Below are 12,073 nucleotides of genomic sequence, written 5' to 3'. Positions count from 1 at the left end.
TCCTCGAGAGCCTGACGAAGCTGATCTTCGGTATATTGAGGCATTATATATAGAAGAAGACATGTGCAAAAGATGAGCCCATTTGGACGCGAATTGAAAATGTTGTGATAAAAGGAGGTTGGGGGTGGGCATTGGGTTGTGGTGGATTTTCGCGTTTTTGTGGGTGCCAGAAACAGGGGGGTGCCAGGAAGTGGGTATGTTGACTTACTGAATAGATGGGTTGACCTCACGCACGCTGGCCACGACAGTAAACCACTGACTTCCAAGCTGAAATTGAATCATAAAATGGGCTCATCGAGAAATCTAGAGCATTGGCTGATCGTGGTCAGAAGCATTGATTGGTGCCCAGAACCCAAGTGTCCACATCTCTTTTGTCTTGTGTGCCATCCAAACGTCCTCACCGACTTTGATCAGTTCGTGATGATCTCAAAGCGAAATCGCATCAGCGGAAGGGAGAGAGCAAGATGCATAGCAGATTTCAGGAGCTGAGTTGAGCAGGGGTACACGCAGTCTACTCAAAGTGTACAAAAGCCGGCAAGATTCCCACTTCAATTCTAATCTTCATCTCGACACAACACTCAGTTCCAATTCCTCTCTCACAATTCATTCAAAAGAAACTTTTATCTGGTTCTTTCTTCAAAGACTCTTAAAATGGCCTCTGACAAGACTTCCCAGCTCTTCTGGCTCCAGTACGGCGATGCCATCCGACAGAAGGTCGGAGTTGGAAGCGGCGACAAGATCTTCTTCCTGGCAACCGAAACCCAGAAGGGTCCTCTGGCTGGCAATAACGTCCCTGACGCTTACACCGCCCAGGGGTTGTACAACATCGGTAACAACTTGTTGTCCACCAACAACGTCTTCTACAGCCCTTCTGCTTTCCATGGGTACGACGAGGCAATCGGCCGGTGAGTGTGACTTCACATCCTGTGAGGATGTCATCCGTGCTAAGACCATGTCATAGCTACCTGACCTGGGTAGAGCTGGTAAGAGAAGCCCTCTGCTGCAACATGAGATTTTGGCTAACGAACCATAGGGAGGAAAATCCAACCCTGCTTTGGATTCCGCTTACCTGGATGCCGTGAAGAATCAGGCCGCCTTCCAGAAGTCCTTTGACAACGAACAAGACAGCGCCCACGCGCGATGGAGGAAAGACACTGACTACGGCTTGACCGATAAGTCATTCAAGGTCTGGGTCGAGAGCGGCAAAGCTCCCGCTTGGCAGGCTGCGAAGGACCGCGTCGACAGCATCTCCCAGACGATTACCAATCTTCAGTTGCAACAGGATGGCCCCATGTCTGTCATCGTCAAGGAAGATAGAGACAGACTCCGCAAGGGCAAGAACGAGGATACGGACTTTGACGGGTATGTTTCCTTGCCGGACTGATGACTACGTCATGATTTTGACACCGATTGTGAACTCACGCTCAAAAAGATACAACATGCATGCTGCAAGCGGCAATGTTCTCAGCACTGCAGAGCTCACCCGGAAATTTCTCTCGGGCGAGACGATCCCTGAACCCCCTTTCCACCGCCGGCCTCTGTACGAAGCCGGATCCTACAAGCAATTCGTGCAGGATGCCATGCAGAAGGCTACCAGCAGCGACTACAGCTCACCCCAGAGGATCGACGTCAACATCGACACTGGGAAGACCACGGCCGACTACAACTTTGGACAGACAAAGGGCGGCGCCAACGTTGGTGTCAGTAACGGTTGGTTCTCTTTCAACGCCGGCGCCAGCCACTCTTCAGAGTCCAGCACCCTGCAGCTTGGCTCCGAATCTTCCCAAGTCCAGGTTGCCATCACCTACAACGACCTACAAGCCATTACCATCACCACTGGCGCATGGTACGTAATGTCTCCCTCCATCCAGGAACCTAGCTAACATTACTCCTCAACCAGGAACGTGGATGTAAGCAAGTACAAGCTCCGCTCCGATGCACCCCAGGAAGTCAAGAGTCTCGCCAGAGTAAGCCAGATCATCGTCATCGCCGGCCTAGGCTACGAGATCAAGGTCGGCGCCTCGACCGCCGAGATCCTCGACACCAAGCTCAAGCAGACCACGAGCGCCGGGGGCAGCATCAGCGTCTTTGGCATCCCCATCGGTCTGGGCGGCAGCGGCAGCAGCACGAAGGAGAACCAGACGCACAAGACGAGCTGGGACAAGGCCAGCCGCACCTTCAAGGTCGTCCCCAACTTTGACAACAACTGCGCCACCGTCGTCGGTGTCGTCGCCGAGCCGTTCCAGATCAAGGCGTAGAGGTATTCTTTCCGAGGTATTTGAGAATGAGTTTATGAATGATACGAGATATGCTAGGTTTGATGTGGGTTGAGGCTGTTGTAACAGAGGGTTTTGCTTCGTCCGACGATTTTTTCCCCTGCTGGGCCTGGAGATTTCATTATAGCATTACATAGATTTAGACAATTAGACATCTTTACACCTATTTGTTCTGTGCTTGCTGGCCAAATTTGCCATACAGGGGAGGTCATGATAAGAAAACAAAAGAGGCACAACAACACAACTCAAACACGCGACCTCTCACCATTCTAGCGACCAAGCACCAATACATATTTGCATACACATCACATATTCGCCAAACATCTGCTTCCCACCAAACCTACCGCACCGAAAAATGCATAAAAAAAACAAGCTATCCATGGCATTATGTAAGGCCGTGAGCCAACACACAACTCGCTTCTTGGAAGCTGGAATTGTACCGCTCGGCCATCGACTACAACGGACGGTGCTTGTTGACAACCACTTTTCACTTTCCCTCCCTATCAGGGTTCGACACATCTCTGATTTCAAAACTCGATTGATGTTTTATCAGCATCCCACCATACACTAACATATTTTGACAACCCCAACGCCTGTTGAATCTGTGTACCACAACGACCTCTCACGATGCACCTAAACCCCCCTCACATCCCAGCAGCAAGAGTATACCCCCCATCAACAGCAAGCGTCTGCCCATTCAGATACTGATTACACGCAAAAAACAGCACCGTAGACGCCATATCCTCATCCCTCCCAGGCCGTCCCGCAATAACCTTATCAGCATATTTCTCCTTTGGGATCTCGCTCTTCTGCTCCTCATCAGCCGGCTCCTTGGTCGTCATCTCACTGGGGAAAACACCAGGCGCGATACTGTTCACGCGAATCTTCAACCCATTGGACGCAATCTCCTCGGCGAGCATGCGGTTCACGTGGATCGTCGCCGCCTTGGACGCGTTATACGAGAAGTGGTGCTGCGATTTCTTAATCATGCCGCTGATGCTGCTGATGTTGATGACGGTGCCGGACCAGCCGTGTTGTTTGTCTGTGGATTTCTGCAGGAGGGGGAGGAAGCTCGCGGCGACGTAGAAGACGGCCGCGACGTTTGTGCGGTAGGTCTCGGTCCAGTCCTCGAAGTCGGCGGAGGCGTCGTCGAAGAGGCTTGCTTTCATGTCCTGCGCGGAGTCGCTCTCGACTTCGAAGGCGGCGCTGGAGACGCCGGCGTTGTTGACGAGGATGTCGAGGGCGGGTTCCTTTGATTCGATTTCCTTGTAGAGTTTGTCAATGTCGGATTTCTTGGTGACGTCTGCGACGATGGGGACGATGGAGCCGGGGACGTTTTGGCCGTAGGTTTGGACGGTGTTGTCGAGCTTGGATTGGTTGCGGGAGGTGATGTAGACTTTTGCGCCGTTGGAGGCGAGGGCTTGGGTTGCCATTAGGCCTATGCCTGTGCCGCCGCCTGGAGGGGGTTAGACCACGGTCTCGGGGGATGAGGGAGAGGAAGTATCGTACCCGTGACGAGAGCGACTTTGCCAGTGAGGTCAAAGAGGTGGTTGCGGGTGAAGAGCTTGTTGCCCTCGGGGCCGGATGTCTTTTGGCCAGTAGACATTTTGGCTTGTTGGATGGGGTGTTTGCGGGATGTGATGTGGATCGTGGGTGTGGTGTTGGGAGAAAAGATTGTTGCGTGTGCTCGCGTGATGAGTGAGGTGGAAATACTCAATCTAGCTGTGTTGACGGCGTGAGGGAGCACAAGAAGAGGTGAAGTTGAGGGCAGAAGGCGGCGGCTATATAATCCTCGTACTGAGGTGACGACTGGATGGGAAAGTACACGGGATGATCTCATCGTTATCTAACAAATCGAGACTAGATGCAGAAGGCGCCAATTGAAGCGTGGGAGACACGGAAGAGGCTGTCGTGTCATCTTAAACACAATGCAATGCACGCGCGGGAGCAACTGCAGCAAGCCCCAAGCGGTGCTGTCAAGGGAAATAGCCCTGCCATCGAGATTCTACGGTCAGACTTACACACGTAAAATTCTCGTCAGGTAAGGCTGGCAGCGAATTAGTGTCCGCCATGGGGATGGTACACGAGCGGATGAGGTCAGTGAAGCCTCCATGACGACACCCACATGCAGTCAACCCCTGGGCCCGCGGAGGGAAAGATCCGGCGAGAGCTCCGGGCGCGGGGGAACTGGAGCTATGGCGGGGCACATGGCATGAGGTAAGCCGACTGCCCCGCCAGTTTGACAATCTAGACTACACAACCTCACCGACTACACCTCACATCACCTTGCTCACCTTGCCTTCCTCACCTTGCCTTATCTTGCATTGAGCCTCAACTAATCACACCAAAGCAACACTAACAAAGACACACCCCACTGACGGCACGTAGAAATAGCCTAACCATCATGTGCATAGGAAGAAGCCATCCTGGGTATTTATTCATACAAAACTAATACAATCACGCCCTGATTATCCTCACCTCACAGTGATGTGCTGAATAGCACTCTTCCACTTTTGCTCATCGCTCCTGTGAATCTCATGTTAGCAAATACATCCCTCATCTCCACATCAAAAGGGAGACCAAAACTTACTTGTCAAACTTGAGAATCCTCCCCAGAACAGGCACAAGCTGCTCCCGCAACTTATTATCCTTCTGCTCCAAAAACTGCAACATAATCGTCTTAAGATACAACGTATCCGCAGACCCTCCCGCACCTCCAGCCGCAGGCCCACCATTCAGCCCAGACCGATTCGAGTCCATCGAACTCCGACCGCTTGTGACACTCGCCCCAAGCTTGGTCTGCACCGTCTTGAGCTCCTTATTCACCTTGTCAAACCTCTGCTTCGACTCCTCAAGCAACCTCCTCAAATCAGACTTTTGCCTCTCGGCGTCCCGAACCTGCTGCTCCGACGCGTCCAGCGTCGTCCGCAGATCCGAAACAGCAGACCGCATCTCCTTAACCTCCGCTTCGGCCTTCTCTTCCACGGATTCGAGCTCCTCCCGCCTCCGCCTCCACTCCCTCTCCCGGCTCTCCAGCTCCTCCTTCTCCGTCGAAAGCGTCTTGATATCCCGCTCCAGGTCGCGAATCTTTTGCTTCAGCTCCTCCGTCTCCCTCGTCTTGCGGCGCGCGAGCGTGCTCGATTCGTCCTCCATCCGGTCCCGCTCCTCAATCGCAGCCTCCATCCGCGCCCGCATTTCCCGCACTTTACTATCGGCGCGCTCGTCCACGTCAGCAAGGAGCCCCCGCATCCGCTCCGCCTCACGCGATCGCTCCGAAAGATGCTTCTGGATCTCGGCCAGCTCCTCCTCAAGCGACTCGGACTGCGAACGCGCTTCCTTGAGCTGTATCGTCAGCTCGCCTGTCTGGTCGCGCATGCTGCCCAGTAGACCCTGCGCGTTCGAATACTGCTGCGTCTTGAGATCCGCCTCCTCCTGAAGAGACTTCTTCTCCTTTTCGAGCTTCTCGATTTGCTCTTCGAGCTCCTTGACCTTGGGCCGGAGTTTGTTGGCGTCTTCCTGCACCCGCTGGAGCTCCCGGGCCGTCTTCTCCTCCTTGGCGGCGAGCTCGACCTTTTCGGCTTCGGAGCGACGCAAGTCACGCGCAGACACCCGCTGGGCATCCTCGAGACGGAGCTTGTTGTTCGTCTCGGCCTCAACCTTGCCGCGGAGCGCCTTGATCTCGGTCTCGCGGTCCGACGCCAGGCGCTGCGCCCTCGTCACTTCCGCTTTGAGATCCTTCTCCTTCTTCTCGAGGTTACGCAGCTCCGCATTCTTCGCGGTAAGCTCCTCCTTGGTCGTCTTGAGCGCAGCAGAGTCCTGACGCAGGCTCTTCATCTCAGGCTGCGCCTTTTGCAGTACCTCGCGTAGGTCGGTGAGGTCCTTGTATCTGCTTTGCGCCAGCTGTTGCGCGGCGCCGAGGTCAGACTGCAATGTCGAAGACTTGCTCTTGAGATCCTCGTATTCGCGCTGGAGGTTATCAAATTCGCTTTGGAGCTTCTCCGTCGCCTTGGCGTCGTTTGCCGAAGACCCAAGCTCCTTCTCAAGCTCCTCGATCCGCGTCTGCAGAGCCTTCTTCTCAGCCTCAAGGTTCTTGATCTTCTCTTTAGCCACAACATGCTCCTGGCCAATTTCGGTGACCTCGTCACGGAGCGTCTCAATTTCCTCGCGAAGATCCTCCTCGGTCTTGCGCTGCTTCGTCAGTCTCTCGATCTGGGAGTCCTTGGTGGTGACTTCCTCCTTGAGACGAGTAATCTCCGCTTCCAGAGCATCCGTGTCAACATCCTTGGCCTCCTCAGCTGCGGGCGGTGTCGCGGTTCCTGCGGTCGTAGTGGGCGTGGCAGGCATGGCAGCGGTGGCGGCAGCGGCACCGCCCTTGCCCTTCTTCTTCTTGTTCTTCTTGGCGTTCTTTGAAGTACCGGCAGCACCTCCAGCTGCGGGCGTGTCGGTCGGCCCAGTTGTTGTTGGGGTAGCGGGTACGGATTCGCTCGCCTGCTTCTCAAGCTGCTTAGTAAGGTCATCGATCTTCTTCTCGTTGTCAGCCTTCTCCTTCTTCAAGGTCTCGATCTGGCCGTTGAGAGTCTTGATATTCTTCTCCACGTCCGTCTTGGCGGCCTCCACCTCCTTGACACGAGCTTCCTCCTTGTCTGCGCGTGCATTGGACTGTGTAAGTTTCGACTGTGCCTCCTTTGCGTTCTTTTTGGCAGAATCGACTTCGCCCTTGAGCTTGGCCTCGACCTCCTTGAGCTGCTTCTGCGAGGCTTCCAGACGTTCAGTGAGAGACTTGATCTCGTTGTTTCTTGCCTCGAGCTGCGTCTCCAGAGAAGTCTTGACGGCAGCCACATCGCGCAGCTCACCAGCCTCCTTGGTCACCTTGTCGAGATTCTCCGTCAGATCGGCACTGGATTCCTTGGCGGCGGCGAGTTCGGCCTTGAGCGAGTCGACCTCTGTCTTGAGCTCCGCCTTGACGCTCTCAACCTGCGCCTTGAGCTTCTCAATCTCCTCGTCCTTGGCCGCCATGTCGGATTCGTACTTGGGCGCCTCCTCATCGTAGGAGAAGAAGTCGCCCGTAGCCTCGTCGGGCTTCTCCGCCCCAGGCTCCTGCGCCTTTTGCTTGGGAGAGAAGATGCCGAGAGCCTGCTGCAGGGGGGACTTGACAGCGGACGCATCGGGAGACTTGACGGAGCCGTCGTCCTTTGTATCCGTCGCGGCGTCCACTTTGTCCTTGGACTCTTCCGTCGGAGGGGCAGTTGCAGGTGCCGGTGCCGCAGCCTGCGCCGCCTTGAGCTCCTCCACCTCCTTTTTGAACTTCTCCACGTCCTTCTCGGCGGCTTCGCACTTCTTCTTGAAGTCGTCCTTTTCGATCGATACCCGCTTGTACTCGTCCATAATCATCTGCTCCTTCTGCTTCAAGGAGTTGAGATACTCGACGAGAGCCTCGGGTTCCCGGATCGAACCGACGCTGGTGTGTTCCTTAAGCACACGCTCAAAGGGCTCGATGGAGGTGGCGCGGCCGTGGGCGATTCTGTAGGATCGGAGAAGTTCTGCACTTGTATGTCAGTGTTTCGAGTTCAAACACGGTGGTTTGCGTGTGTGCGCGTGCAAGTGGTATACACACCAGGATACGTCTTCTCCAGCTTCTCCAACTTGCGAAGCTTCATCTTGACCTCGGGAGACATCTCCGTCGCAGCAGCCGGCGACGCAGCAGCAGCAGCAGCAGCGCCCTCAGCACCCTTCTCCTGGTCCTTGTCCCCGTTCTGGCCCTCCTCCGCCTTATCCTTGACGTTCTCCTCGCTCTTCTCCATATTGCCGTCCTTATCCGCAGCAGGCTTCGGTGTGCCTACGCGACTCGGCTCCTCGCCGTCGTCAAGCGCAAACGCCGCCTCAAAGACAGCAGGGTCCGGATTCGAGGGGCTTCCGCCGTCGTCCTTTGCGCCGGCGTCGGCTGCCGCCTTCTTGGGACGGGGTCGTCGGGCGGGCGACTGGTTGCTCCGCGAGGTGGAGTCGGACCTGCGCGGGGTGCCTGTGCCTGTGCCTCCTCCTGGTTCGATGCGCTGTCGTGCTTGCTCCTGTCGAGCCTGTTCCTCCGCGATTGTCCGATCGATGGCGCCCTTGAGCCTCTGTTGGATTCCCATCATTGTCAGCGGGGACAGGTCCTGCTTGGGGTGGGGGAAGCAGAGAGGGCAGAAACGGAGATTGGGAGGAAAAGGGAGGCGAAACCACCACGTGTAGGTCTAGATCAAGGTTTTCTTATCCCGGGGAGGAGGGTCTGTGGAAAGAGAGTAAGAGGGTTTGGGGAGGAACACCAGAGACGAACCTGGAACATGTTGCCGATCTAGGGATGATGGGATTACCCTGTGACCATGGAATCCCTCTCTGGGTGTATCGTTTACAATTCAAAGGTGCAGCAGGGAAGGTAAACGGTAAAAGTGGCTCAAAGTCTGAGAGAGCTCTATGCGCAATGGTCGATGTCAAGGATCGAAGGGCGCTGCATTATTGGTGGCGCAAGCACTACGTGGAGAAAGGGAGAGGGAGAAAAGGAACGTTTGGGCCAGCGCTGGTGTTTTGGAGAGGGTATTTGGGACGAGAGAATGCGAATGGTGTGTGTGTGTGTGTGTGTGTGTGTGTGTGTATGTTTGTGTGTAGGTGTGTGGTGGACGGGGAGGAATTTCATCCAAGCGACCCTTCGTACATTGGATGCAGCGGGTTTGAATTCACAAGTGTCCTTTCCTCACCTTTACCTTACCTTGGGTAGTACCTTAGTGAGGCGCTCAGCCTGCAGGGAGCTGTTCCAGGGTCACCGAGGTGCGTTGCGTTGCGTTGCGGGTGTGGGGACCTCTGCTCCCTTTAGCGTTCAGCCTCAGCACTAGCCACATTCGGTCCTCCGATCCACCGGTACTGCGGTGCTACGGTGCATCCCGGCTTCAAGCCCCCGAGTCCCGGAACGCATGTGGACATTAACGCGTAAGTGTCTCCCACGAGATGACGGCACAATAATGAAAGTTCTGACGATGTGTTTTCTATTTTGTACGCTGTAACTATGGTATGAAATAATCGGCTATAGGTAGCCAGCGCAGCGGTTCTCCATCACCACACCCCATTTTGTTTTTCAAGTCACTTACCGCCCTTGCCCTTCCGCTTCTTCGCCGCCGCCGACCCACCTTGTCGTCCCGTCGTCTTCGCGCCGGCAGCTTGCTCATCAGAATCCTCCTCCTCCTTGATAGGAACATCATCATCAGACTCCTTAAACTCCTCGCCCGTGGGAACATCATCCCCCCGCGACGAGCCGAGCACCTCCTGCATGATGCGTTTTCCCTCCTCCATCTCGCCGTTCGTGGCCCCGCAGCCCATGCACTTCCACGTGCCGATATCTGAGAGGGCCTTTGTGCCCGGTGGGGCCTGCCCGTTGACCAGCCTGCAAGTTTTGCAAATGAGGGCGATCCTGTTCTTGGATGCCGTCTCGTCCTCGCCGAGGAGGAGGTCCATGATGCGGTCGTACCAGTGCGACGAGCCCGGCAGACCCTCGGCTTGCGCGAATTGCTGCGACTGGGGCGGCGGTGGAGGCGGGTGGGCGTAGGCGTTTGGCGCGAATTCTTCAGTGGGTTCGAGGCCGTTGGGCGGCTGCTGCGGGGGACGTCCGGCTTGGAAGCCAGGAGGGGGACCGTCGCGGCGTTGAATGTTGGCGGTAGGAGGGGGTGCCATGTTCGTCCGGCCTCCAGGGGCGACGACTTCGTGTTGCCTGCCGCCCTGCTGCTGCTGCTGTCGCGGCTTCTTATCATCGTCCCCTGCGTTCTGCTTCTTGTTCTTGCCCTTGCCTTCGTCGCCTCCGTACTTTTCGAGGAGCTCCAGGGTGGAGTTGTACTTTGTGGCGTCCTTGAGCTTCTGGATCGTCTTTGCGCGCTCGGCCTGCTGCTCCTTGAGGCGAGCGGATAGAGAATCGATGCGGTAGTTGAACACGGTCGTGACGGTTGTTCGCGTGAGGTAGATGCTGAGGAGGGCATGGTCAGTGTCTCATGTTCGCGCAGCCAGATTTCCATGAGAGAGGTAGAAGAACAACGTACAGGAGAGGGCCTCCAGCGACGCCAGTCCATTCTGAGGCGCCCATGTCGTTCCATCCTACCACGAGGAAGATGACGATGGAGTAGACGAGGTAGGCAAAGGCGAGGTACAAGGACCAGAGCACTCTGATGCGACGGGAGGTGGCGCGCGCGCCATCGAGTCTCGCTTGGGTGTCTGTGATCTTGGTTGACAGCGCAGAAAGGGTCTTCTCGAAGGAGGCGGGGGAGGAGTCGTCACGCTGTGAATCGGAAAGTCAGCGGTTCATCCGGTCCATTACAGAAAGCGCGCATCATGCGCATAATGAGAGGAGGTCCTAGGTCGTGGCAGACGTACCCTCCAGGGCCAGAAGGAGACCATGGCGAAAGATGATGCGGACACGTGCCGTGCTCAAAGCGGCATGGCCCAATTCGAGGGACTGTGGCAGGAAAGACAGGAGGCAAGCGCAAGTCAAACAAAATGGAAATGACGGATCACGGCGAATGCAATGCTATGCGCAGTGAGAGATTGGACGAGCAGCACCGCCGTATGTGTGGTCCTCGTGGCAGCTGTGGTCGACGGGAAGAGGTGCGGGATCGGGGGAGTCGAGAGGCTGAGGTGGTGATGGCCTGGGAGGGGAGGAGCTTTCGTGACACAGACGATCCACCTTAGGTCTGGTGTCCACCTCAGGCAGTTGGACAGCTGTTAGGTTATGACGCAGCCTCGCAGGGCATCAGCGAACAGCTGTCCCCGGCGCTGAATGAGGAAACAGTGGGCCCGAGCTCTCCCTGCCACCACTAAGATAGAGCTGTTTTAGCGTCCTGACAGCTCCAGGATCAAGCCTCAGCTGCCCTGTGGAATATCAGCCTCAAGGACCTCACCTCAATTAAGATACATGAAGGGTGATAAAACACCATTAAGTGGTAGCCTCAACAACAAAACTGCTTAGAGTCAAACACATCCGGTCTAGCTATGGTGGAAATATTGGGCTTCTAAGTGAGACGCTGGTTCTGGGAATATCCGTAATACATATAATGAGCCTCAATTGTTTCTCAAGAGTTACGTGATCACCGAATATCGATAAAAAGTCTGACAAGGAAAGCCAGCGAAGAGGTGGAAAACAACTAAGCAATAATGCTCCGCAGTCAATCTTCACAGAGACTTCATGTACACTCAGTCTACACTTTTCTTGAACCGAACTGTGGCCATGTCTCATGCTCGCTTGAGAAGCTGCCTTCGTACAACAAGGACCAAGGTAAGGTAGAAACAAAACATGAACCAAGCACCGAGGCTCGGGATAAGATGCGTTTAGATAAGACTGAAGTTCGCTGCTAAGAGCATAGGCTACTAGCCGTAATCAAATAACCCATAATGTTCCCTCACGATCTCGCAGTGACGTGGCCTCAAAGAAAAGAAAACAAAGCAGCATCAGGCTGGTGGCAACTGGCCAATGCGACAAAAGTTGACTTGAGTCCTCGATATATCTTGAACCCGAAACAGACTTTCAGGTTGTGTGATCAAAATTGAAGCTAGACGACGAAATCACTGTTGAGAATGAATTAGTCCACTGAAAGACTTACAATGACCATCGTTAGTCTCTCCGTCGAAGTCAACTTCAACGACCAATCAAGCCAGAAACCATCTCCCAACTCTAGTATGGCCGAATTACTCGGATGCTTCAATGTCCAAGATGTGCCATAGGAGTATCGAAGGACTCTAAGATTTTCCATATGGGATCTCCCGTACCAGCCAGCAGATTATACGGA

General features: G+C 55.0%; 4 protein-coding genes across 4 annotated transcripts; 1 reads left to right on the top strand and 3 right to left on the bottom strand.

The window, feature by feature from the left end:
• Positions 1-651: 651 nt before the first annotated feature.
• CTAM01_16350 (uncharacterized protein) lies at positions 652-2,258 on the top strand (the record flags this gene model as incomplete). Its single annotated transcript, XM_060532343.1, has 5 exons — positions 652-905; positions 962-983; positions 1,034-1,362; positions 1,433-1,846; positions 1,901-2,258. 5 exons carry the CDS (start codon positions 652-654, stop codon positions 2,256-2,258), a joined length of 1,377 nt encoding a protein of 458 aa, XP_060373092.1.
• A 662-nt stretch (positions 2,259-2,920) lies between these two features.
• On the bottom strand, positions 2,921-3,882 carry CTAM01_16349 (short chain dehydrogenase; the record flags this gene model as incomplete). Its single annotated transcript, XM_060532342.1, has 2 exons — positions 2,921-3,732; positions 3,786-3,882. The coding sequence occupies 2 exons, from the start codon at positions 3,880-3,882 to the stop codon at positions 2,921-2,923; spliced, it is 909 nt and encodes a 302-aa protein (XP_060373091.1).
• An 868-nt stretch (positions 3,883-4,750) lies between these two features.
• On the bottom strand, positions 4,751-8,410 carry CTAM01_16348 (GRIP domain-containing protein; the record flags this gene model as incomplete). The annotated part of the gene is made up of 3 exons (XM_060532341.1): positions 4,751-4,802; positions 4,867-7,816; positions 7,891-8,410. The coding sequence occupies 3 exons, from the start codon at positions 8,408-8,410 to the stop codon at positions 4,751-4,753; spliced, it is 3,522 nt and encodes a 1,173-aa protein (XP_060373090.1).
• A 976-nt stretch (positions 8,411-9,386) lies between these two features.
• On the bottom strand, positions 9,387-10,688 carry CTAM01_16347 (uncharacterized protein; the record flags this gene model as incomplete). The annotated part of the gene is made up of 3 exons (XM_060532340.1): positions 9,387-10,260; positions 10,334-10,569; positions 10,665-10,688. The coding sequence occupies 3 exons, from the start codon at positions 10,686-10,688 to the stop codon at positions 9,387-9,389; spliced, it is 1,134 nt and encodes a 377-aa protein (XP_060373089.1).
• Positions 10,689-12,073: the final 1,385 nt, after the last annotated feature.

Source organism: Colletotrichum tamarilloi, assembly GCF_030869305.1.
Source record: "Colletotrichum tamarilloi strain Tom-12 chromosome Unknown Scaffold_214.1, whole genome shotgun sequence".
Classification (NCBI taxonomy): domain Eukaryota; kingdom Fungi; phylum Ascomycota; class Sordariomycetes; order Glomerellales; family Glomerellaceae; genus Colletotrichum; species Colletotrichum tamarilloi.
Note: the sequence above shows the minus strand (reverse complement) of the source record. Positions and strands in the feature narration are given on the sequence as shown.